Source organism: Aquarana catesbeiana, linkage group LG11 (genome assembly GCF_042186555.1).
Source record: "Aquarana catesbeiana isolate 2022-GZ linkage group LG11, ASM4218655v1, whole genome shotgun sequence".
NCBI lineage: Eukaryota > Metazoa > Chordata > Amphibia > Anura > Ranidae > Aquarana > Aquarana catesbeiana.
The window spans coordinates 114,849,336-114,877,249 of NC_133334.1; the positions used below are offsets into that span (position 1 = coordinate 114,849,336).

General features: G+C 45.0%; 2 protein-coding genes across 6 annotated transcripts; both read left to right on the top strand.

Annotated features, from left to right (window-relative positions):
- The first annotated feature begins 5 nt into the window (after positions 1–5).
- On the top strand, positions 6–27,914 carry LOC141112276 (uncharacterized). Of its 5 annotated transcripts, XM_073604921.1 has the most exons (5): positions 6–74; positions 14,129–14,220; positions 14,317–14,413; positions 14,508–16,516; positions 26,457–27,914. In XM_073604921.1, the coding sequence occupies exons 4-5, from the start codon at positions 15,620–15,622 to the stop codon at positions 26,469–26,471; spliced, it is 912 nt and encodes a 303-aa protein (XP_073461022.1). In that variant the 5' UTR covers positions 6–74; positions 14,129–14,220; positions 14,317–14,413; positions 14,508–15,619; the 3' UTR covers positions 26,472–27,914. The 5 variants fall into 5 exon arrangements, with proteins under 5 accessions (XP_073461022.1, XP_073461021.1, XP_073461018.1 ...); XM_073604920.1 differs by having other exon boundaries at positions 14,317–16,516; XM_073604922.1 differs by lacking the exon at positions 6–74 and having other exon boundaries at positions 9,149–14,413; positions 14,508–14,616; positions 14,749–16,516.
- LOC141112275 (uncharacterized) lies at positions 16,528–20,765 on the top strand. The gene is made up of 2 exons (XM_073604916.1): positions 16,528–20,364; positions 20,461–20,765. Exon 1 carries the CDS (start codon positions 17,803–17,805, stop codon positions 19,060–19,062), a length of 1,260 nt encoding a protein of 419 aa, XP_073461017.1. The 5' UTR covers positions 16,528–17,802; the 3' UTR covers positions 19,063–20,364; positions 20,461–20,765.

Sequence of the window (27,914 nt, forward strand, 5' to 3'; positions counted from 1 at the left end):
TGTGACAGGAACTCCCCAGGATGCGTCTGTGAGGCCAGCATTACATCACCTGTGCCTCACTCAACCAGTAAATGGTAAATCAGGTATTGTAAGTAAAAGCAAAAAGTTATTATTTTAGAAATTAAATTAAGATGATTTCATATCCACATTCAGAGCACATGAGGCCAGCGTTATATCACCTGTGCCTCACTCAACCAGTAAATGGTAAACCAGGTATTGTAAGCAAAAGCAAAAAGTTATTATCTTAGAAACTAACTTAAGATGATTTCATATTTCCACATGCAGAGCAGGGGCGTACCTACAGGGGTCACAATTGCGACCCCGGCCCCATTTCAACAAATATCCTAATATTTCCTTTCCCCACCCTCCATTATTTCATCTCCCGGGAGGGGCTGTGGCTCTCGCGTTGTGGGCGTGTCTGTGAAAGTATAAGTATTGTGGCATAAACCATTTGTAGCTAGGCGCTAAAGAAGAAGGTTTTCCTTCGAAATGCGTCAGCCAGCAGGGACTAAGTTTGAGTCCCCCTTCCCCGGCTTGGTGCTCTAGGCGGCCTGGGAGAGTTCAGCCACGCATGTGGCCCAATGAGCGATTTTAACATTCATGTTTGTGAGTAGACATTTTAACTAATTTTATTCTTACAATAAATTCATGTTGGATAATGCACTAGGCCAGTGCGCCCTCTCTTCTTTTATTTCTGCTTCCCTGTGTGCCTGGATAGGATTAGCCTTGGGGAGCTCGCTTCTCCTTCTCTCCTTCCTGCAGACATTCAGCGGCTGCAGGAGGAAGATGGAGATATCAATTCCTCTATATGCAAAAACCCCTGCCGCTCCTCCTATCCAGCTTGCTTCTGCTGCCCCGCCTTGTGCTCTCCAGCCTACCTGTGCTCTTTCCTGGCCCTCCCATCATCCCTTGCAGCTCTGCCAGGTTTTTCCCTCCCACCAGCTTCTGCGGGAGATCTGTTAGGATAGAGAGCGGGGAAGGGTCCGGTAAATGTGTCCTTTTCTGAATGGAGAGCCAGTGATCCTGTCAGGAAGGCACTGGCACAGTACAGCTGAAGCTCCTAGATGTCCACGGGTGCGCAGGCGCAGATGTGTGGGTGCCCATTTGCCTGTGCATAACTGCGCAAATGTGCATGCGCATTTGATGCTGTCTGATCTGCAGCTATTACCTGTGTTCCTGCATCTCTTCCTGTATCAACTCCTGTTATTGACCTGGCTTGCCTTGACCTTGCTTGAATGCTTCCTGCCCTGACCTTGGCCTGTCTCTGGATTTGCTCTGTTTCTTGTTCATCTGCCTGATTCAACATTGCTGACCTCTGCTTGTACCCTCACATTTCTCTGCCTCCCATATATGCCTATATCTGACCATCTGTTGCCGACCTGGCTTGTCTGACCCTGCATCCAGTTCTACTCCAGCTCTGCTCTTCATGCTACCTGGTCCCTGCTGGTTCTTCACCTGCTGGGTGTTACCAATCCTGCCGCATCAGCCATCTGCTAGCTGCTCATCAAGCATCTGCCGCCTGCTGTCTGTCTAGTCCAGGGTCTGCTGCCATACACTGTTCCAGTGATCTGACCTGCTCCTGACGAGGAACCTGCTGCCTGCTTCTGCAGCTGGTGGAACATCTTACAGGTACTCATACATTTTCGCACTCTCGCTGCCACTGTCGCAATATAAGTAGTCTCAGAGCTGGGGCTGTATGAGAGGCCTTTCTGTACACGTCAGGGTCTGCCACAAGGTATGTGACAGATTCGTACCGATCACTGACTCTGTCCATTTATAACTGAGTCATACTAAACTGCTTCAGTTTGTGAATGAACGGGAAGCTCTGTACATGTGTGTGTTGTGGAGATGTCCAAAACATTTTAGATATTGGAAAGACATTAGTAGCATTAATTCTTCAACTTTTGAGGTTACTATTCCACATAATCCCTTTGTCTGTTTTCTGGGGGCTCTGGATGAGGAGATATGCATACCTGACATATTAAGCACTTACTAGGCTCTTATATATTGCCTGTAAATTAATAGCAAGACAGTGGCCCTCGTTCCATCCCCCTACATAACACATTTGGGTCGAACAAGTCAACTTTGTGCTAGTACGAGTAAAGTTAACCTGTCAATACAGGAACTCTACTAAGAAATATATGAATATCTGGCAATGCTGTATCCAACATACACCAGGTCTGGCCCCACCACAACTGGTCCTTCATAGATTATTACAGATTTAACGTTATATTATAATGGATGGAATGTACAAAGATTCATACTCCTACCTACCAGGAGACCAGCTTGAAATCTAAATAATGCAGATAGCAAGCAATTGGGCACTTACAAACAGACAAACATGAAGGAATAGCAATCTACTTAACCCAGATCCCTTTACATCATTGACTCACACAGATATTCTCTCCCTAGATCCAATCATGTTTTTAGTCCCTAAGGCTAGATTCACACTACTGTGGGTGGTTGTGGTGTGGGACAGTATGTAAATCACACCTGTTCTCTCACCTGCAATCATCAGCCAAAAAGTGGTGCTGTTTTGCAGATGAGCGGGGCTGCTATTCATTCCTAATGGCACCCCATGCATCTGAAAATGCAACGCATTTTCGGGTGTGAGAAATCTCATGGTGAAAAAGTACCATGCAATTTCCCTGTGGCTGCATTTTGAAAAATGTGCAGGGACCATTTTCCAGTGATTCCCGCATTTACAGCAACCCGTTCACCTGAATAGGCTGCCGTGTATGTGCAAATGTGGGACGCACCAAAAGCATTGCCTAGGATAGAATCATCTCTCCCTGGTCCTTCAGTCTACTGAAATACGTATGTTACATCTCACTGGAGACTGTGGAACTAGGCACACAGAGTGACCTGGCAGGTCATTGGTAGCTAGCTGTCTGAGCCCAGAAGCAGTCAGCTGAACAGGACCAAGATGGTACATGGGACTGAAACAGCAAATTGCAGTAGGGCTACACTTGATTTGCTGTACAGGTAGGTATGTGTTTCAAAGCTAACCTAGCAATACAGGTAATAGGTGAACAAAAGAGTTTTAACTACTTGCCACTCCGCCACAGTACATTTCCTGCAGCGTGACGGCACAAGCAGGCTCAGTCGCATATATATATAGAGATATATATATATATATATATCTCTCTATATATATAGAGATATATATATATATATATATATATATATATATATATATATATCTCTCTATATATATATATATATATATACGTGACTGAGCTTGCTGAGGTTTAGAAGCACACTGTATGCCTGCTGGGGCTTGCATGGTGCCCTCCTGTGACTGTTACCGATAACTGGGTATTATGTGATCGCTATGACCATACATAACATGATAATGTAAATAATCTGTCATGAATGTCTTTCCATTCATGAACAGCTTGCCTACTGTTAGCATTGCCAATCACAGGCCATAATCAAAAGCAAGCTGTTCATGAATGGGAAACCCATTGGTGACAGCAAAATCTATTGGTTATACAGCATTATGGTGACAGGATGTAAAAAAATCCCTGATCACTGCCACACCAGTCATATGATGATGCTGTACTGCACTGGTGACAGTATGTAAAAAATAAGTGATAAAAAAAACAGATGTTATTTAATTTCTAGTTTTCCAAAAAATTATGACAAATAAATTAAGTTTCAAAAAACTCACCATGTCTCTTGCTAAAAACCTTGGACTATCTCCTTTCCAAAAAGTTTGTGATTGGTGGGTAATTTTTGTGGTAATTGTACTGCCCTGGTGTTTTAGAGCCTCAAGAAATTACATAGGTCATCACTCGTCAGTACATCAGGACTGATCAATTTTCAAATATACTGTATACTGTATACCATAGTTTGTAGATGCTATACCATACATGATATGATAGTTGAGCTAGTACAATGGTGTGCATACCTTTAGCTTGATTTCCTTCCACATAATTGGTTATCAGTCTCCCCCCTAACTCCTGGTCCCATCTCGGGTAAATTAATGTCTCTACATCATAGCATCTATGTTCCATTGCTTACAACTCCAACAGGCACTATGTCCTAAGCTTATATACCCCTCTAGCAGGACATGATCTAGCCTCCAGCTGATGCACCACTCCACACAGTTGACTCCAATGCTCCCAGGCATTAACACACACAAGAAAATGCAGAGAACAGTTGGCACCTTCCAACATACTGGAGTAATGCGCAGAGCATGAGTCAGTCCTCTGCAAGGTTCCCTCAGCACCAGAGGTTCTCAACAGCGGTCAAGTGTTTGCTTTGTTCATTTCTGAAACAAGGATTTTTTTTAGCAATCTAGAATTGCTGCCCCTCCCTTACTATGTTAACCTGACAAAGAGGCAGCGTCACTGCTCAGCTTAACAGCGACAGCACCCACAGTACCTGCCTACACACTCACCTATGTGTCATTAATAAGGAAATATTTTTGAAATGTCAGATTGGAGTCTGCCAAATTAGAAATGATAAATTCATGAGAAGTTTAAGTGAGGAAGACGAATTTTAATGCAAAAATGACAGCAAAAAAAAAAATAGAGGGCATCTGAGAAATCGAAACCTGGAGACTGGGAAGAGTTTCAATTCTGGCAGTGTAACTAAAAATTAGGAAGTGTGATCTGTGGCTTTCTAATACAAAAGTAGTCTTTTTTTAGCATTGAAATTCTTCGTTAAAAAAAAAAAAAAGAAAAAACTTCTCCGCTCTGAGATTTATTGCATCAGCCATGGTTTCTTGGTATGCTGGCAAGAAGCTCTGAGACTGCTGGTTTATCAAAGCACCAAAGGATTGAATAATATAATTACATTGTAGGTAAACCAGAGGCTGATGCAATATACTTGTTACCAGAGAACGACACGATATTTTCAATTCTGAAAAGCATGGTACTAGTCACTTGTCTTCTTTTGGCATTGCACAGTAATGGACACTTGGAACTGGCATGATATTTAGAGGCAACATGAAAAGAAACAGAAGACGCGTGTACCTAGCGCATTATCCTTAAAAAACAGGTATTTATTTAAATACAAAGGTAAGTATCATACTCACAAACATAGACTTGGTAAAAACATATCATAATGGTCCTCCACATGAGCCCATAAAACTGTCCACATCACATGGGACTACCTCTGTGGAGGCATGGACAGTTTTATGGACTCATGTGGAGGACCATTATCATATGTTTTTACCAAGTTTATGTTTGTGAGTATGATACTTACCTTTGTATTTAAATAAATATCTGTTTTTTGAGGACAATGTTCTAGGTCCACACGTCTTCTGTTTCTTTTCATGACCTAGAGTTTTGGATTCCCCAGTCTGTGGAGGGCAGCGAGAAGTTTAATTATCAACCAATAAGCGTCAAAGCAGAGAGTTTATAGTCATGTAGAGACATACTATTGCAAGAGAGGCAATACTGGTTGATCACTTGCTGACATCAAGGCTAGCTTTATAATTTCATTGACTATAAAGCATATTCAAAGCATATGTGTGCATATTTGACATTTGAGGAAATCCTATCACCAACGTAAGAATTTGTTAGTACGTGCAAAGAAACGCATACTGTACTTGCAGTATTTTTCTTTTCAATCAATATACCTTTGCACTTGTCAGAAATTTTGAATATTCCAGAAAGAGTCAGTTCCCTAGCACGGTCCTCTCCCTCCTTGCATGTCATAGCCCTGTCTTCTAAAGCCCTGTACACACGATCGGACATTCCGACAACGAAACTGTTGTTGGCTCAAACTTGTCTTGCATACACACAGTCACACAAATGTTGTCGGAAATTCCGATCGCCAAGAACGCGGTGACGTACAACACGTACCACGGCACTATAAAAAGGAAGTTCAATACCAAGTGCACCACCCTTTGGGCTCCTTCTGCTAATCTCGTGTTAGTAGAAGTTTGGTGAGAGACGATTCGCGCTTTTCAGCCTCATGCTTTTCAGTTCGTTACTGCTCTTCAGTTTGTGCTTGTGGGTTCGTATCTGTTCTTCAGTGCGTGCAGTCAGTTCGTATCTGGTTTTCAGTGCGTTCTTGTCTGCTCGTTTATGATTTTCAGAGCGTTCTTCTCAGGCCTTTCTGACTTTCAGTGCGTTCTGTTAGTTCATTCTGACCAGCTGACCGTTTTCTAGCCATGTTGCGGGTACGTACTCATCGTAGAGTTCGTGCTGTTCAGGGGCTTTGTGTTGGAGTTCTTTCTTTGACCCAAGTCCAGTCCATGAACAGGGCGAGGAGGAGTTCATGGACCAAGAATTGGTTGGTCCAGCATGACCAATTCTGTCACATGCCTTTGTTGCGGGAGATCTGGGAAAATATTCCTGATGATTTCAGGAATTATCTCCGGATGACGGACCCCGTTTTTCACTGTCTGTTGGCTTTGCTGTCCCCTTATATTACCAAGCAGGACACCTGCATGCGGCAAGCAATCACTCCGGGGCAGAGGCTCGTCGCCACCTTTCGGTACTTGGCGACGGGGAGAAGTCTGCAGGACATCAAGTTCTTGACCCCCAGGCTCTGGGAATCATTATTTCAGAGACCTGTTTTGCCATCATTCAGGTCTGCAGAAGGACTATATTAAGGTAAGTTTTATCCTTTAACATCTCATTTATGTATTTAATGTTTGCTAATGAATTGTATTTACCGTATTTATCGGCGTATAACACGCACTTTTTTCCCCTTTAAATCAGGGGAAAATCGTGGGTGTGTGTTATACGCCGATCGATCCCCCGCCGATTGTGAGCCTTCTGGTGGCTTTCGGCCGCTTTCGGCCACTCTCGGCTGCTTTCGGCCATTCTCGGCGGCTCTCGCAGTCCCACGTGAGCCGCCAAAAGCCTCCGAGAATGGCTGAGAGTGGCCGAGACACGTCGAGAATGTCCGAGAGCTGCTGAGAGCGGCCGAGACGCGCCGAGAATGGCCGAGAGCGGCCGAAAACTGCCGAGAGCCGCCGAGAGTGGCAGCGCCATTTTTAAACGGCAGCTCTGCAAATGACACAGGGGCAAGGCTGCAGATTGACACTCACAAGGCTGCAATGATGGACAAGACTACAGATGGACACTCACAAGGCTACACTGACACTGACAACGCTGCAATGATGGACAAGGCTACAGATGGACACTGACAATGCTACACTGACACTGACAAGGCTGCAGATGGACACTGACAAGGCTACACTGACACTGACAAGGCTGCAATGATGGACAAGGCTATAGATGGACACTGACAAGGCTGCATTGATGGGCATTCAAATGTAATTTTTTTTCCTTAAACTTCCCTCCTAAAAGTTTTTTTCCTTAAAATTCCCTCTTAAACTTGGGGTGCGTGTTATACGCCGGCGTGTGTTATACGCCGATAAATACGGTATTTCATTATTCCCTAATTACCTAATTACCATGATTGTAATATGCTGTGAATGTCCTCTATGTCCTCATGCATGCTGGAAGCGTTTAATGCTCTTTATTTGTCTTTCATGCATATTTGCCTTCACTAACCTCCCCAGCATGCTATCCTGGGCCCATACACACCTAGCCTAGTCACTTAACAATGTATTTTGTCAGCCCCATTGTAGTGCTTACCCTAAACACCCCCTAAAATGTTTTTAAATGTTATTTTTGTCCTTAAATTCATTCAGAGTGCAAGAGGTTTTTTTTTGGGGGGGGGGGGGCCCAAACTCATTTGGAACCCTCCCTCCCCCCCAACCGCTAAGTCAGCCGATACCAATACTCTATCTGCTGACTTTGCCAAACCCATACACACTATACCTATCTCTTTTGTGTTCAGATTTATGGATGAATTCACCAAAGCATGTAGTGCAAGGGCCTGCCTGAATACTTTAAGATGGTACTGTTTAAAGTTATATTCTCCTATTATCTTGATAGGTAATTTCTAAATGTAAAAATGTGCTTCGATTTGTACAGTGTGTATTCCTATTTTTGTATTATGACACTTCTTACCTGTCCAGTGGGCTGCCAATAGTGTAGGTAAGGAGGGGCTGGCCAAAGTAACACACATTATTTATGCATTCAGCTCTCAATGATGTGGAGAGGGTTACCTGTCCAAAACATCTCCCCCCTCCACCCTAAAATTTATACATTGGGCCATCAGAGTGGGTGAGGAATCTAATAAGTGGACCCATACTTTTTTCTTAAAATACTAATTTCAATAAATGTTATACTTATGTTGGCCAAGAATGGTTGTGTCTAATCTACTTGCAATGTTATGTGCAAAAATACTATTTTTTTTTTTTCTTGTTTGACTCCACAGTTTTTTCAAACCCACAGGAATGACAGACTGTGGCATCCCAGTTTGCTCAGCAGTGGGACTTCCCTAACTGAGGTGACAATCTCTTTTTTAGCTAACTATTCTGTTGTGGGTCTGCTACACACATCTTGTTTTTGTTGTTAATGTATGTAATGTATTAATGATAAAAATAATCATCCTTTTCAGCTCCATGAATTAGTTGCTTTGAGTCCCTAAAGTGGCGTGAGTGGCAAATGTTAGAGCACTGTGGGGGTTATTTACTAAAGGCAAATCCACTTTGCACTTGAAAGTGCACTGAAATTGCACTGAAAGTGCACTTGTAGTGCAAAGGGGCTTTGCCTTTAGTAAATACCCCCATTGTCACTGTTAACTACACCAACTTACTCCAAAAACTGTTATTGAGCATTGAAAGAAGAAGCCACACATTGCTGAGTATAAACCATTTTACTCAAAGCACATTCACATGTGCATTAGAAAAGGGGTTTTTAACAAACCAACATCTTTGGTGTATAACATTTCTATGTTTGACAGTAGAAATATCCTTTTTTTGGTTAAACAGGCATGTTTAAAACCATAACATACACAACTCAGGAACTTACAAAGTTTAACTTGGATAAACTGAAGGCAATATGTGACATTAGTATGTCATAACTGTGTTGATCTTGCCTTCATCAGATGGGGTCATGCCACCCCTGTAAAAGCCAAATTTTGAAGATGCACACAAATTAGCAGTGAAAATGTGGATTTCCCTCCTGATCCCATGCCTAATGTCAACATGTGCTAGCTTCCATCATGGGGGATCAATGGACGTGTTTCGGGGGTGCAACCCCTTCCTCTCATCTACTTTTTTTTGCGAGGAAGGGGTTGCACCCACAAAACGCGTATATTGATATCCCGTGATGGCAGACAGCACATGTTGACACATTGTGTGCATCTTCAAAATTTGGCTTTCAAATTACTGTACTTTAAAACTTTTTTAAAATTAAAAAATAGAATGACAAAATGTAAAAATTGTTGGGTGTTTTATATTCTGCCTAAAACATCAATGATGTTGTTGAGTCTTTTTTCAACATCATTGATGTTTTCATTTATCTTCTCTAATTCCCGGTTGCACACCATGATCTCCCCAATGAGGATCTGTGCACTTGTACTGGTTAAATGAGTTTCTTCTTCCACAACATCCACCACATCACCTAAAAATAAAAAAACACACCATCTATTATAAATATGGATGCATACATCTATTACCTGAAGCTGTGGTCTCAGACACTGACCTGTTGTGGTCACTATATCGCCCAATTCCCGAACCTCTCCCTCCACATCTTCTTCAGGGTGTGTAGGGATTTCCCCGTCTTTAGGAGGTGTGGTGTTCTTGGTGTCCTCAGATGTCCTGAGTCTTTTATCCCCTATGTGAATAAAAAATAAGGTATACTTAGCAGACAGATATTTGAGGCAAGAAATAGGAATATGAAACATTGCTTGGAAGTGTCGTACAATTGTCTGATTTGGCAGAGTTCCAAGCTGAAAACATGTTTTTTTCCTTTTTTAAGCTGGAATACTTACCTTTTTTGTTATTAAAGTTTCACAGATGGAGAGACCCCTAGTATCCACTGGAGCACCTGCGTGGGACACCCTAAAAAGGTTGTTCTGGTGTCCACACTAGTGCTTCTGCGTCCAGATGTGTAAACAGCTGATGAGTTTCCTCTCCTTACGCTGAATCAAGTTTGCATTTCATTCTAGTTACAAACACATCTAGACAACAATGTACTAAACTTCTTTTCATACAAATAGGCCTGAACAAATGTAGTTAACCTGCATCTGCCAAAAAACATCGTATTAGTGGTAGAACGAACGATGTTTACTACGGACGATCTAATGAATGATGTTTACCACAGACGATTACTGTCCCCACACCATTTTAAAATGTAAAGAAAAGCACATGGAGCAGCATGCAAGTAATAATTATTGGAACACACAACAAAATACTTACTTTTTTGCAGCACTCTCTTGATCCTTCTGTACTGATCCTGCTCCCTCAATTTGAGGTCTGACCAGCATTTCCTCAATTGCTCCTTGGATCATCGTACCCCAAAATTCTTCTGCAGACTACTCACAACTTTAGTCATGATCTTGGCCTTTCTCATAGTTGGATTGCTGTACGGTCCATACTTCCCATCATAGTCGGCCCTCTTCAAGATGTCCACCATCTCTACAAAGGACATATTTGACGCCTTAAATCTCTTCCTGGATCAGGACGTTTGTGGCTCCGGGCTTTCGTCGTCCTCCTTGTTGCTGATATTATAATGCACCTGTTGTCTCTCAGTCATGTGCTCTCCCACTGCGCCAAAAGAGAAGGGGCGGGGAATCTACTAGAAAGAAGGTCAGGGGCGGAGTTTCACGCATGCGCAGTTTAGATAAAGCAGAACACGCATGCGTTGTACGTACATTCTGTGAGCGGAGGACGGAGTAGCGTAAGCGCCGATCGTGCAAATGAAGGTACCATTTTAACTTGGGGCATCAGTGGTTAGTGGCTTATACTACTTTTAGAGATTGAGGCCTATATTGGGACAAGATTAGTAGAGTTTAGCCTGACATTAGGGTTTGTCTTGTGTTGTGTCTTGCAGATAAAATGGATAAATTTAATGACCATAACTTCCTCCCCAACTTCATTGATAAGTACAGAGAGCTGCCATGTCTGTGGCAAGTGAAACACCAACTTTATAACAACAAGCTAAAGAGGAAGGCAGCGCTAGATCAACTGTTGGAATTGGTGAAGCCGGTGATTCCCACGGCAGACATCACCTATTTGAAGTACAAAATTGGTGGCCTGAGGAGCATATATAATAGGGAGCGCAAAAAGGTCCAGGATTCCATGAGATCAGGAGCAGCAGCAGATGACATTTATGTCCCCAGTTGTGGTAATACAACAGACTGCGGTTTTTGTCAGACCAGACTGAACCCAGGTCATCACTATCTACACCTCCTTCCACTCTTCCTTCCCCCTCAGATGAGGCTTCTGACGTACAACCTGGGCCTTCCACCCAGGAAGAAGATGTAAAGGAGCCCAGCTTGAGCCAGGTATAGCATTGTTCAACAATTTTCTGTTCAAAACTTTAATGATGTTAACTAGATGCTATTAGTGATCACTAATTTCTGATTTAACAAAGTGGTTACATATCAATAGACAGTAGTAGCTAAAAATAATTGGGACAAGAATGAAAAATGCTGGGGTCAGAATTATAGTCTTTTCTATTTGTTAACATTCAATTCAAACAGTCATGAGCTCTAAATTGTGTGTGATTGATGACCAAAAAACTAAAACTATGTCCCATTTTCATACACAGGAAGCCAGGAGGAGGCTGTGGAAGGTGGCAGCCAGGAAGTAGCTGTGGAAAGTGGCAGCCAGGAGGTGGCAGGGGAAAGTAGCAGCCAGGAGGTGGCCGTGCCCAGTAGCCTGACCGAATCGCAGGTTCCTCCCCTCCACCTTCCAACAAAAAGGCCCAGGAAGGGGGGGAACGTGGAGGAGTCAGCACTTGGTTTGATTCGGCAGGCTACTGCGGTCCTCACAACCACCCCTAATGTCCAGGAGGCCTTTGGCTGTATGACGGCCAGTAAGATGCAAGAAATGGAGGAGGGCCAACGCCTCATCTATGAGGAAGTCATATTTCAGGCCCTAAATAAGGGGGTGAGGGGCCAACTCACCAATAAAAGTCATGTATGTGAGTTGGACCATACTCCTCCTCCACCTCCTGCAACAACTCCAACACCACAGCCACAGCTTGGAAGGAAGCGTGAAAGGAAGTCAAGAGAGTGATGGCCTGGGTTCGTTCTGGTCTGGCAAAAAACGCAGGCTGTTGTAAGACTACAGCCTAGGGACATATATGTCATCTGCTGCTGCTCCCGATCTCTCGGAGTCCTGGACCGGATTGTGCTCCCTATTAAATGGACTCCTCAGGCTCCCAATTTTGCCGTCAAATAATTAATGTCTGCCCTGGGATACAAAGGCTTCGCCAATTTCAACAGTTTATCCAGCGTTGCCTCCCTCTTTAGTTTATTATGACCCCTAATAAATTACTATTTTTTTTTTTACAAATACTTGGCTATGTGTTTTAATTCAAAAAGGACAGTTTGTTTGTGAGTAGGCAGGTACATTTCAAAAATACAATCTCAAATTAACAAGGGACACCGACACCAACCAACCTCTTTGAGGTTAAAAAAAACAACATAATAATGGTGTTGTGGTAACTTGACATACAAAACGACAAAAAATATTATGGAGATCACTATAAAAAAAACAACAACAAAAAATTCAGGAGATCTTGATAAAAAAAAATAAAAAAAGGAGATCATTCTAAAAAAAATAAATAAACGTTATTCTGGAGATCTGGCGAAAAAAAATAAAAAAATTATTCAGGAGATCACGAGAAATAATAAAGGAATCGGTTTGTCAGAACTGTGTGTGAATATCAGCAGCAAAGCAACTTCATTATTCTAGCATTCTAAAGAAGAAGAGAATGTGCTGAATTGAAAGATTAAAAAATTTGCAGCGTGACGAATGTGCAATCTCCATTACGAGCGCTAGTTTTACCAGACCGAGCGCTTCCGTCTCGTACTTGATTCTGAGCATGCGTGGAATTTTGTGCTTTGGACTTGTGTACACACGCTCGGAATTTCCGACAACAAGCTCACATCGAACATTTCCCACTGGAAAATCCGATTGCGTGTACGAGGCATAAGAGTATCTCATTTTATTTTTAAATCCAGAAAAGTTTTATTGAAAAACCATATTACAAAACAAAGACTTGACAAAGCAATACAGAAACAGTAATGCCAAGACAGCCTCACACGTACAGCCAGCGCTTGTAAATAACTTTACATGTGTCATAAGTAAGCAGAGTGATAATAACGTATTACAAATCGATCATATAAAGGCCGATACAGTATCCACCATGATATAAACACTCAAGGGTGAATCTCCCATCTTTACCTTTAGCTTTAGAACTGACAAGTACATTCGTCGGGCAGAGGTAACCAGTCTGGCCAACAGTGGCGGCTGGTGCTCAAAATTTTTTTGGGGTGGGGCAAACAAACTGAAAAATTAAACTGTTAGTAATGCAGGACGGTAAATAGCCATTTATAAGGTGATTTTTATTACTGCTAGATAAAACTGTGCCCATCATATGCAGCCTCACTGTGCCTATCAAATGCAGCCTGACTGTACCCACCATATGTAGCCTCACTGTGCCCATCAATTTCAGCCTCACTGTGCCCAATTGAAGTCTCACTGTGCCCATCATATGCAGCCTCACTGTGCCCGTCACAGTAGGCCAATCACATCCACATTTCAAGTAAAAGAAAATAAAACCACTTAGCATAAGTTGTCCTCATCAGAGCCCCCTTTTACATCAGATGTCCCAATCAGAACCCCCTTTACAGCAGGTGTCCCCATCAGCATCCCTCTATACATCAGGTGTCTTCATCAGTCTCCCCCTATACATCAGGTGTCCCAATGAGAGTCCCCTTTACAGCAGGTGCCCCCCTTTACATCAGGTGTCCCAATAAGAGTCCACCTTTACAACAGGTGTTCCCATCAGCATCCTCCTATAAATCAGGTGTCCTCATCAGAGTCCCTCTTTACATCAAGTGTTCCCATCAGAGTCCTCTTTTACATCAGATGTCCCCATCAGAGTCCTCCTTTACATCTGATGCCCCCATCAGAGTCCTCCTTTACATTAACACGCTGGACGAGGGACGTGCCTGCTTGTGCTCCTACACACAGTAACCGGGTAATCCTTGATGACCATGTCATTTACTATTTTCAACCCATCGATTTTTTTTCAACTTTATCCTTTACTCAGCCTTCAATTATTCCTTTTAGGATTCACCAACTTGGAGTTACCATGTAATCTCCTTGGCAGCCTTTAATTTTGATCCTCTAATAGTCATATATTCTGCTAAATAGCTTACCAGGTAAATTACTTCCTGCTTTGTATTTAATTCTTCATCCCCATACTGGACTGCCTTCCCATTTTTAAATATAGTCTTTTTCCATCTACTCTTTTCCAGGACTTATTGTTTTGTTGTCATCTCTAAACCCTTTTATATGTACACAAAGCATATAAATGTTGAAGTCAGTCATTTGCCCCACAATATAGCCTATCTGGTAAGTCTTTTTCTTTTGCGGTCTTCCCTTTTACTCTTTATAATGACTGCCAGGTCTACCTATTAAACAAACTTATGTATATCTTCCTATTTAGGTCATTATCTATTGATTGCCAACCCGGCCAACTGCCCCTGTGTGTCTTCAAATCTACCTACAGGCACTTTTCCCCCTCTCCTCCAATCAACTTTCTTTTAATTAATAGTGTGAGTTCCAGATCGGCTCTTTTTGCCCTAGTTAATTGATGTATAATGCATCACTTTTTGTGTCTTCTTAAACATAATGTTCAATATATACCCAATACCCACTCACCTATTTCTAATATATTTTCTTGCCAGGTTTACTGCATGCCCCCTGCAGTCACATTACACGGCGCAGCCTGCCCTTCCCCCCTGGGTGACATTTATCGTGCCCTCCCTGGTTGCCGGTCTTTCAGGTGCGTTTGCGTTATCGGGGTCACTGTAACCGCCTCCCTGCGGGACTGTCTAGCCACAACACTCCAATATCCAGTTATGTACAAAACATTTCATTGTTAGATATCTTTGTCTGTTTACACCATGTTCTTTGTATCCCTATGTACAGATTGCTTTATATTGAATTTGAGCTCTTGTTCCCTGAGGAAGCCAATGCCTTGGCGAAACATGTAGGAAACTGAGCCTTTATCTTCATGGTCATCTTCATCTGGCCCACTCTACTTTAATTGGGTCGCACGCAATATATAAGTCTGTATAGGTGTCAACCATTTTAGTGTTTTTTCTATGCATGTAATAATATCAAATAAAATTTTGTAATTTTGTCATTTTAAATTTTCTTTTCCTTCTTACACTATATTACCCTAGCACCGCTATAATCCCCTGTCCCTTCATATACTAGTTACCTAATTACTTTGGGATGAGGTGCTGTATCCAATTGAACCACCTAGCCACAACCATATTTTTCTAATTATCAGAGCTTTAATGCTCATTGTTCTCTTGGCTAGATTAGGTTCCTTGCATCTACACTAATTATTTTTTCTGCTATTCCTCTCATTAACCAATTATTATGATCTTACTGCAGTGTTACTTATTTACACACTTTTGAGACATTGGATCTGTCTAGCAACCCTACTAACCACTACCTACGGTTACCTTTACTTATTGTGTAAAACACCTGTCTTTCCTTTCCCTTGTTTTACATCTAGTGCTGTTCAAGGTCCCAGCAACCGTCACCATGGCAGATTTCTGTGGAGAAGCCTGGGAAGGTCTCATGACCCGGATCCAGGCATCTCAAAATGTTTCTACTATAACTGACGCTGAACTGGACAGGGCATTCATGAGATTACAACGCCTTCTGGAAAAAAAAGTCAGAATTTATTGGCATAAAACTTATTTTGAAAAGTATGCAGAACACAAGATTATTCCCTGGGGATTAAGAATCCAGCTATTCCCCAATATCAAAAAAATTAACGATTCTTTAAATGCATCTTGGGAGAACAATCTCCAGTCATGTTCCCTCAACATGCTTTCCATTCTATGTTATGAATATGTAATTGAGCTGGAACAACTTGATGTTGCGATTAACCGGTGGTATTCAGACCACGCACAAGGTATGTCTTCCTCCAAGTATAGCAAACGGGATAATGCCCTGCGCGCTCATCTGAAGGAATACACACTCACAACAATCAATGACAAGGAAAGCAAATTCTTAAGAGACCAAGCCGCTCACGCAAACGGCTATGCTTACAAGTGGGACAATACCAAAGAAATCAAACCTAGAAGTAAGCCCTTTACTTCCAATGTACCCACTTCCAATAACCTTGAATCTAATACTCTGTCTGCTTCTTTCTCATCCAGCACCTCCACGGTATATCACGATTTGACACAGGAACAACTGGCTAAGAAAAGAAAAGGTGATCTGTCGGTCACATCTTCGGAATCATCACACCGCACGCTTGGACCCACCCCCCTTTCTCACCCACCCACGGCTCACTTCAAGACCTCTCACGTTTCCACTCCCTTCACCAAAGCACAATCCAAGACATCAGCGATACCGAAATCATCCACTATCAAGGCACCTTCGGTCACATCGGCACTTTCTCACTCCCAGATGCACACGGTCACTAGGAGGGTAAGTGAACCCACAATCACCTCCATGTTTCCAGCAAACGCACTATCCGCAGATCCAAAACTCGCACCTATTTTTTTAGGACAGGGCCAGGACTCCCCTTCGAGCCCAACTCCCAATCCACAAACACAAATGTTGGTGACTCACGAAGATCATCCACCCCTGATGTAATCAACTTATCATCGATTCCACTCAATGCAGATCAGGTTCATGTATTGCAACTTGGTCTCACTTTCTGTCCGTCCAACGATCTAGACAAATTTGCCCTTATCAAAGACATCCATCTCTTTGCACGTAAATTACTTTATAAAGTAATTTATGACAAATCCTCTTCTAGTGCAGTGCCCTCTGAACCAACTACGTCCTCTCAACAGGTTCCTACTCTGGCTGAACTACAAGCCCTTGAGGAGCTGATGTCACTTTGGGAGGAGGGCGACACTGACGGCGACGACTTCCCGGACCTTTGTGACTCGGGTGTCGCTGCCCTTGGTGTCGCCTTCCCCCCTCCCACTTCTTTCAAACCCAAATCCAATAACTTTCCCAACCTGTCCACAAACCCCAATATCTGGGCCTTTGTGCAACAGGTCATTTTAGCTATCGAAGGGTTCAATCCCACCTCTCCTTCCTCTTCCAATCTCACTCCTGCCCTGACCAAGGCAATTAAATCTCTTCAAAATCATCCAGAACTCATCATCAAACCAGCCGATAAGGGTGGCAATGTGGTGGGGATGGATGTGCCCTTCTATGAACAAATGTGCCTCGATATCTTAAACAACCGTGACTGGTACAGACCAATCTCCAAATCACTTATCGACCATTACATATCAGAATATTACCAGCTAATATTTACAGCCTATCAGAAGGGCACCATTGACTTGAATACATGGAAATTTCTCAATGTTAGGGAACCTACAACTCCCACCTTCTATTCTCTCCCGAAACTTCATAAATCTCTCGATCATCCTCCAGGCCGCCCAATCGTGTCTGGACGGCAATGCCTCACTGAACCTGCCAGTGCACTAGTTGATAAATACTTGGCACCCCATGTAGTCTCCCTGCCCTCCTACATAAAAGATACTATCCATCTCCTTCGGATACTTGATGGCCAATCTCTACCAAAAAACACCTGGTTGGTAGCTCTAGATGTCGAAAGTCTATATAACATCATTCCACATAAGAGAGGCACTTCGGTGATTGAAAAACTAATTTGAGAGAGAGGCCCCAAATACGATGCATATGGAGATTTTGTTATAGAACTATTGAGGTTTATATTAACACGTAACTACTTCATGTTCGGCTCCTCCCACTACCTCCAGGTACAGGGTGTGGCTATGGGGACCAAGTGTGCCCCTGCTTACGCCAACCTGTACCTGGGGGGGTGGGAGAGAGAACTATTTGACCCGGTCCACTCCACTCCTTATCTGTCTAAGGTCATATCCTGGTACAGGTATATCGATGATATACTATTGTTTTGGTCAGGTACTAAAGATGAACTTGTACTGTTTGTTCAGCATCTTACCCAGAATGCGTTCAATCTTAAATTCACCATGGAGTGCAGCCAGTCGCAGATCAATTTTTTGGACCTCCAGATTAGCTTGCACCCCAATGGCCAGATCCACACTGCTCTCTATCGCAAGCCCTCGTCGGGCAATACAATTTTGCATGCCAGCAGTGCCCATCCCAAACCCCTTCTTAGAAGTATCCCGTTCAGCCAATATCTCAGAATAAAAAGAAATTGTACTCTCGAGGAAGAATTTCTTCAAGCAGCACAAGAACTCTATAGTAGACTCTTAGACAGAGGCTACAGCCATTCTCTTTTGAAAAAAGCCTTCAACAAGGCGAAGAAATTAAACAGAAAGGACCTTGTCTTCTCTGACAAACTGCCAGACACTAGACAACCGATACGACTAATCACCCAATACTCAAATCAGCACACCCAAATCAAACATATTCTTAATCAATTCTGGCCTTTACTAACGGCAGATCCCACAATCTCCAAATATGTCAAAACGTATCCCGATGTCACATACCGTCGATCCCCCTCACTTCGTGATCGACTGATTAAAAGCCACCACTCGATTGACACTTCACATGCGCCCACTGCTACTGGTACATACCAGTGTGGCAAATGTGACATCTGCGCCTTTGTCACCAATTCTAGAACAGTGACCCTGCCTAATGGAGATATTCACACCATTAGACATCGGGTCACTTGCGCCACTGTAGGAGTCGTCTACTTGGCTCAATGCCAATGTGGTTCGTACTACGTTGGCAAAACCAAACGTCCCTTCCAGATCCGTATCCGTGACCACATAAAACCGCTATATAAAAACACTACCACCACAGCCATCAATCGGCATATTGCCGCCCAGCACAACTTTGACCCCCACGCTATTCTATTTTCTGCACTCGAGCATGTCCCTCCACATGCCAGAGGCGGTAGTATTGACACCAGACTGTTACAGCTTGAAACAAAATGGATTCACATTTTACATGCCACTAGCTCCCCTGGTCTTAATGAACACATAAGTTTCAAACCCTTTCTATGAGCTTGCATTACTACTAGTTTTATTTGCAAACATGCTTTGTACGCAAACATTTTGCGCTCGTTTCTAATTCACGCCATTTATAGTCTTTCTCTTGTTTGTCCCTCTGACCTTCTCTTTTTCCTATTCCTTTTTTTCTCTCTTTTCCTTCCCTCTTGTCCCTATCCCCCTTTTCTTTCTCTTCCTATGTCTCCCCTCCCATTCCCCTGCCATGGATGCTGGTGTGTCTCCCTTGCATAGTTCTGTATACTTGACCCCAAGAATATTAGCATCCATGCAACATGATTTTGTAATAATGTATTGCTGTATATGCCTTCTCTATACATTGCTCTACTAGCTATTTGGATTTTTGTTAATTTCCTGCTGTCTTTTGGTGTGATTAACATACTACATACACATCAGAATACCTTTGTATCTATTTGTATTCTTTTTCCCAGTTTGACTTATGTCTTTTTATTATATGTTCTTTTGTTTAACCAGGACCCTGTGGTTCTCTATGTCTATTGTGGACTTTGTGGCTGGACATTGCTGGCTGAGGCGCAGGACTGCTCCCGCTGCCCCCAGAGACCCTGGTGGACCGTCAGGTTAGCCGGGGATTAGTCCCCTCATCCTGTGCCCCCGCCCGCTCTTTATCTCGCATTAAGGGGGTTCCGTCCCCGAATCACCTCCGCCCACTGGTTTTCCTGCATCCTATGGGGGGGCGCGGCTGTGCCCCCCTCTCGGGATGGGCGGTGCCAGTGCTGTTAGTGCCTGTACGGACGCCCGGGGCAGTACATATTTGTCTGCCTCGGGTGTCCGCGCTTCGCTCACACTCTCCGTCCTCCCATATTCCATCGGCGGATGAATGATGACGGCGCCTTGGGACCGCCCACCCACGGCACCTCGTCTTTTCATTGGCCATGCGATGGCCGTATTGTCTGAGCGTGTGCGCGCGGTGCACGCCGGAACGTGTAGTCTCCGGGGCGCCGCTTAGTGCGCATGCGCGGACGCCCTTCATTCGCGTCTGCACACCTGATCATTATCTGATCAGGTGTGGGGGGGCATATTAGTAACCGGCCAGTCCCTCGCTTAACACGCTGGACGAGGGACGTGCCTGCTTGTGCTCCTACACACAGTAACCGGGTAATCCTTGATGACCATGACATTTACTATTTTCAACCCATCGATTTTTTTCAACTTTATCCTTTACTCAGCCTTCAATTATTCCTTTTAGGATTCACCAACTTGGAGTTACCATCTAATCTCCTTGGCAGCCTTTAATTTTGATCCTCTAACAGTCATATATTCTGCTAAATAGCTTACCAGGTAAATTACTTCCTGCTTTGTATTTAATTCTTCATCCCCATACTGGACTGCCTTCCCATTTTTAAATATAGTCTTTTTCCATCTACTCTTTTCCAGGACTTATTGTTTTGTTGTCATCTCTAAACCCTTTTATATGTACACAAAGCATATAAATGTTGAAGTCAGTCATTTGCCCCACAATATAGCCTATCTGGTAAGTCTTTTTCTTTTGCGGTCTTCCCTTTTACTCTTTATAATGACTGCCAGGTCTACCTATTAAACAAACTTATGTATATCTTCCTATTTAGGTCATTATCTATTGATTGCCAACCCGGCCAACTGCCCCTGTGTGTCTTCAAATCTACCTACAGGCACTTTTCCCCCTCTCCTCCAATCAACTTTCTTTTAATTAATAGTGTGAGTTCCAGATCGGCTCTTTTTGCCCTAGTTAATTGATGTATAATGCATCACTTTTAGTGTCTTCTTAAACATAATGTTCAATATATACAGGGCCGGATTAACATAGGGGCTGGTGGAGCTGCAGCTCCAGGCCCCTCCCTCAATATAGGCCCATGCCAGTGGCTTATGAATATCTGTGTGCCTTCCTGAAGGAAGAGGAGCCAAGTGTTAGTGCAGCCGAGTCCTGTCTCTGTCGATGCCTGACTCCTGTCAGGATCTGTTCCACTCACACAGATCCTCCTCAGTGCCTGGGAGCTGTCTGGGGGAGGGGCGCTGATGTTCTAACCAGCAGGAGCCCGGGAGGAAGGACATCTTACATGCTGTTGTTGAGATAAGGTTAGTACATTTGTTAGGGAGGGGTTTTATTGTGCTAGGGGAAAGACTGCTGCTTCCCCCCCATGTAATGTGCTGTGCCCACCATGTCATGTCATGTGCATTGCAGTGCCCCCATGTAATGTGCTGTGCCCACTGTCATGTCATGTGCATTGCAGTGCCCCCATGTAATGTGCTGTGCCCACTGTCATGTCATGTGCATTGCAGTGCCCCCATGTAATGTGCTGTGCCCACCATGTCATGTGCATTGCAGTGCCCCCATGTAATGTGCTGTTCCCACCTTGTCATGTGCATTGCAGTGCCCCCATGTAATGTGCTGTGCCCACCATGTCATGTCATGTGCATTTCAGTGCCCCCCATGTAATGTGCTGTGCCCACCATGTCATGTCATGTGCATTTCAGTGCCCCCCATGTAATGTGCTGTGCCCACCATGTCATGTCATGTGCATTGCAGTGCCCCCATGTAATGTGCTGTGCCCACCATGTCATGTCATGTGCATTGCAGTGCCCCCATGTAATGTGCTGTGCCCACTGTCATGTCATGTGCATTGCAGTGCCCCCATGTAATGTGCTGTGCCCACTGTCATGTCATGTGCATTGCAGTGCCCCCATGTAATGTGCTGTGCCCACCATGTCATGTGCATTGCAGTGCCCCCATGTAATGTGCTGTGCCCACCATGTCATGTGCATTGCAGTGCCCCCCATGTAATGTGCTGTGCCCACCATGTCATGTCATGTGCATTGCAGTGCCCCCATGTAATGTGCTGTTCCCACCATGTCATGTGCATTGCAGTGCCCCCATGTAATGTGCTGTGCCCACCATGTCATGTCATGTGCATTGCAGTGCCCCCATGTAATGTGCTGTGCCCACCATGTCATGTCATGTGCATTGCAGTGCCCCCCATGTAATGTGCTGTGCCCACCATGTCATGTCATGTGCATTGCAGTGCCCCCATGTAATGTGCTGTTCCCACCATGTCATGTGCATTGCAGTGCCCCCATGTAATGTGCTGTGCCCACCATGTCATGTGCATTGCAGTGCCCCCCATGTGATGTGCTGTGCCCACCATGTCATGTCATGTGCATTGCAGTGCCCCCATGTAATGTGCTGTGCCCACCATGTCATGTCATGTGCATTGCAGTGCCCCCATGTAATGTGCTGTGCCCACCATGTCATGTCATGTGCATTGCAGTGCCCCCATGTAATGTGCTGTGTGCTGTGCCCACCATGTCATGTCATGTGCATTGCAGTGCCCCCCATGTAATGTGCTGTGCCCACTGTCATGTCATGTGCATTGCAGTGCCCCCATGTAATGTGCTGTGCCCACCATGTCATGTGCATTGCAGTGCCCCCCATGTGATGTGCTGTGCCCACCATGTCATGTCATGTGCATTGCAGTGCCCCCATGTAATGTGCTGTGCCCACCATGTCATGTCATGTGCATTGCAGTGCCCCCATGTAATGTGCTGTGCCCACCATGTCATGTCATGTGCATTGCAGTGCCCCCCATGTAATGTGCTGTGCCCACCATGTCATGTCATGTGCATTGCAGTGCCCCCATGTAATGTGCTGTGCCCACTGTCATGTCATGTGCATTGCAGTACCCCCATGTAATGTGCTGTGCCCACCATGTCATGTGCATTGCAGTGCCCCCCATGTAATGTGCTGTGCCCACCATGTCATGTCATGTGCATTGCAGTGCCCCCCATGTAATGTGCTGTTCCCACCATGTCATGTGCATTGCAGTGCCCCCATGTAATGTGCTGTGCCCACTATGTCATGTGCATTGCAGTGCCCCTCATGTAATGTGCTGTGCCCACCATGTCATGTCATGTGCATTGCAGTGCCCCCATGTAATGTGCTGTGCCCACCATGTCATGTCATGTACATTGCAGTGCCCCTCATGTAATGTGCTGTGCCCACCATGTCATGTCATGTGCATTGCAGTGCCCCCATGTAATGTGCTGTGCCCACTGTCATGTGCATTGCAGTGCCCCCATGTAATGTGCTGTGCCCACCATGTCATGTCATGTGCATTGCAGTGCCCCCATGTAATGTGCTGTGCCCACCATGTCATGTCATGTGCATTGCAGTGCCCCCATGTAATGTGCTGTGCCCACCATGTCATGTCATGTGCATTGCAGTGCCCCCATGTAATGTGCTGTGCCCACTGTCATGTGCATTGCAGTGCCCCCATGTAATGTGCTGTGCCCACCATGTCATGTCATGTGCATTGCAGTGCCCCCCATGTAATGTGCTGTGCCCACCATGTCATGTGCATTGCAGTGCCCCCCATGTAATGTGCTGTGCCCACCATGTCATGTGCATTGCAGTGCCCCCATGTAATGTGCGGTGCCCACCATGTCATGTGCATTGCAGTGCCCCCCATGTAATGTGCTGTGCCCACCATGTCATGTCATGTGCATTGCAGTGCCCCCATGTAATGTGCTGTGCCCACCATGTCATGTGCATTGCAGTGCCCCCCATGTAATGTACTGTGCCCACTATGTCATGTCATGTGCATTGCAGTGGCCCCATATAATGTGCTGTGCACACTATGTCATGTGCTGTGCTTTGCAGTGCCCCCCCCCCATGTAATGTGCTGTGCCCACTATGTCATGTGCTGTGCATTGCAGTGCTCCCATGTAATGTGCTGTGCCAACTATGTCATGTGCTGTGCGTTGCAGTGCCTCCCATGTAATGTGCTGTGCCAACTATGTCATGTGCTGTGCATTGCAGTGCCTCCCATGTAATGTGCTGTGCCAACTATGTCATGTGCTGTGCATTGCAGTGCCCCCCATGTAATGTGCTGTGCCAACTATGTCATGTCATGTGCATTGCAGTGCCCCCATGTATTGTGCTGTTCCCACCATGTCATGTCATGTGCATTGCAGTGCCCCCATGTATTGTGCTGTTCCCACCATGTCATGTCATGTGCATTGCAGTGCCCCCATGTAATGTGCTGTGCCCACTATGTCATGTCATGTGCATTGCAGTGCCCCCCATGTAATGTGCTGTGCCCACCATGTCATGTCATGTGCATTGCAGTGCCCCCATGTAATGTGCTGTGCCCACTGTCATGTGCATTGCAGTGCCCCTATGTAATGTGCTGTGCCCACCATGTCATGTCATGTGCATTGCAGTGCCCCCCATGTAATGTGCTGAGCCCACCATGTCATGTCATGCCATGTGCATTGCAGTGCCCCCATGTATGTGCTGTGCCTGTGCCCACCATGTCATGTGCATTACAGTGCCCCCCATGTAATGTGCTGTGCCCACTATGTCATGTGCTGTGCATTGCAGTGCCCCCATGTAATGTGCTGTGCCCACTATGTCATGTGCTGTGCATTGCAGTGCCCCCCTTGTAATGTGCTGTGCCAACTATGTCATGTGCTGTGCATTGCAGTGCCCCCCATGTAATGTGCTCTGCCCAGTATGTAATTTGCTGTGCATTGCAGTGCTCACTATGTAATGTGCAGTGCCCACCATGTCATGTGCTGTACATTGCAGTGCCCACCATGTAATGTGCTGTGCCATGCAGTGATCCCACCAAGTAATGTACAGTGCCCACCATGTAATGTGATGTGCCATGCAGTGCCCACCATGTCATGTGTAGTTCCCACCATGTCATGTGCTGTGCCCACCCTGCCGTGTGTTGTGCCCACTGTGCAATGTGCTGGGCTGTTCAGCAGTGCCCACCATGTCATGTGCAGTTCCTAACATGTAATGTGCAGTTGCATTGCCCACCATGAAATGTGCTGTGCCATGCAGTGCCCACCATGTAATGCGCTCTACCCACCATGTAATGTGCTGTGCCATGCAGTGCCAACCGTGTCATGTGCAGTGCCCACCATGTAAATTACTGTGCAGTGCCCAACCTGTCGTGCTGTGTTGTGCCCACCATGTCATATGCTGCGCCATGCAGTGCTTACCATGTAATGTGCTGTACCCAGCATGTAAGGTGCTGTACATTGTCCACCATGGTATGTGCCGTGCAGTACCCACAATGGAATGCACTATGCAGGGCTCACCATGTCATGTGCGGTGTACACCAATTAATGTGCTGTGCTGTGTCATGCAGTGCCCACCATATCATGTGGTGTCATGCAGTGCCCACCTTGCCATGTGCTGTGCAGTGCCCACCATGCCATGTGCAGTACCCACCATATAATATGCTGTGCCCACCATATAATGTGCTGTGCAGTGCCCACTTGTAATGTGCAGTGCCCACCATGTAATGTGCTCAGCTATGCCCGCCATGTCATGTGCTGTGCCCACCATATAAGGTCCTGTGCCCACCGTGTGCATGTGCTGTGTCCACCATGCAATGTGCTGTGTTGTGCAGTACCAACCATGTCATGTGCTGTGCCCACCATATAATGTACTGTGCCTACCTTTTAATGTGCTGTATTGGGCAGTGCCAACAGTGTAATGTGCTGTGCCCGCCATGTAATGTGCTTCGCCCACCATAAAATGTGCTGTATCCATGTATCCACCATGTAATGTGTAGTGCCAACCATGTAATGTACTGTGCTATCCCCCCCCCCCCGTGTAATGTACTATGCTGTGCCCCCCAGAGACTCACCCCCTCACTCTCACCCCCCCCCCCTCCCTCTTTCACCCCCCTCTCTCTCCATCCCCTCTCTTTCACCCTGTTCTCTCTCTCACCCCCTTCATCCCCCATTCTCTCTCTCTTGCCCCCTTCAACCCCCTCTTTCCTACCACCCTCTCTCTCTTTCACCCTCTCTCTATTCCCCTTTTTCTCACCCCCTTTCTCTCATCCCCATCTCTCTCATTCAATGCCTTTCTCTCTCTTTTCCCCTCCCTCTCATCCCCTCTCTTTCAGCCCCCTATCTCGCTATCACCCCCCCCCCCCCCCCCTCTCTCTCTACCACTCTCTCACACCCCTCTCTCTCTTTAATTTAATTCAACAAAAAATTGTTTGCGTTTTCATTTTATTTATTTTCATAAAAAGGCCCACCAAAATCCTTAGCACCAGGCCCATGTTGCTCTTAATCTGGCCCTGAATATATACCCAATACCCACTCACCTATTTCTAATATATTTTCTTGCCAGGTTTACTGCATGCCCCCTGCAGTCACATTACACGGCGCAGCCTGCCCTTCCCCCCTGGGTGACATTTATCGTGCCCTCCCTGGTTGCCGGTCTTTCAGGTGCGTTTGCGCTATCGGGGTCACTGTAACCGCCTCCCTGCGGGACTGTCTAGCCACAACACTCCAATATCCAGTTATGTACAAAACATTTCATTGTTAGATATCTTTGTCTGTTTACACCATGTTCTTTGTATCCCTATGTACAGATTGCTTTATATTGAATTTGAGCTCTTGTTCCCTGAGGAAGCCAATGCCTTGGTGAAACATGTAGGAAACCGAGCCTTTATCTTCATGGCCATCTCCATCTGGCCCACTCTACTTTAATTGGGTCGCACGCAATATATAAGTCTGTATAGGTGTCAACCATTTTAGTGTTTTTTCTATGCATGTAATAATATCAAATAAAATTTTGTAATTTTGTCATTTTAAATTTTCTTTTCCTTCTTACACTATATTACCCTAGCACCGCTATAATCCCCTGTCCCTTCATATACTAGTTACCTTTACATTAAGTGTTCACATCAAAGTCCTTCTTTACATCAGGTGTCCCCATCAGAATCCCTCTTTACATTAGATTTCCCCATCAGAGTTCTCCTTTACATCAGATTTCCCCATCAGAGTCCTCCTTTACATCAGATGTCCCCATCAGAGTACCCCTTTACATCAGATGTCACCATCAGAGTCCTTCTTTACATCAGATGTCCCCATCAGAGTCCCCCTTTACATTAGATGTCCCCATCTGAGTCCTCCTTTACATTAGATGTCACCATCAGAGCCCCCCTTTACATTAGATGTCACCATCAGAGTCCTCTTTTACATTAGATGTCACCATCAGAGCCCCTTTACATTAGATGTCACCATCAGAGTCCCCCTTTACATTAGATGTCCCCATCAGAGTCCTCCTATACATTAGATGTCCCCTTCAGAGTCCTTCTTTACATTAGATGTCCCCTTTCTGATTTCTCCTTTACATTAGATGTCACCATCAGATCAGAGTCCTTCTTTACATTAGATGTCACCATCAGAGCCCCCCTTTACATTAACTGTCACCATCAGATCATAGTCCTCCTTTACATTAGATGTCCACTTTCTGATTTCTCCTTTACATTAGATGTCACCATCACAGCCCTCCTTTACATTAGATGTCACCATCAGATCAGAGTCCTCTTTTACATTAGATGTCACCATCAGAGCCCCCCTTTACATTAAATGTCACCATCAGATCAGAGTCCTCCTTTACATTAGATGCCACCATCAGAGCCCCCCTTTACATCATATTTCACCATCAGATCAGTGCCCCCGTTTACATTAGCTGTCCTCATCAGAGTCCCCCTTTCCCTGCAAACACGTCATGCTTCCCATAGTAGCTGTGTGTCTGGCGCCCTGCGCACAATTAAAGGGACTTTTTTTTTTCCGGTGATTGCAGCACGTCATGCTTCCCATACACTCCTGTGTCCAGCATCCCGCACACACTTATGCCGGACTTATGCAGGCCGCCACTGCTGGCCAACGAGTAGCCTGTCTATCACCAGTTCCAACGGGCTCAGGCCAGGGGTATCCAACCAGGGACTCCATAAGTTGTCAAATTTATGGGGATGACCCCTATGTTGAAAGATATACTTCTCCAATCTAAGGCTTTCCCCCATGCATTGGATCCATTCTTT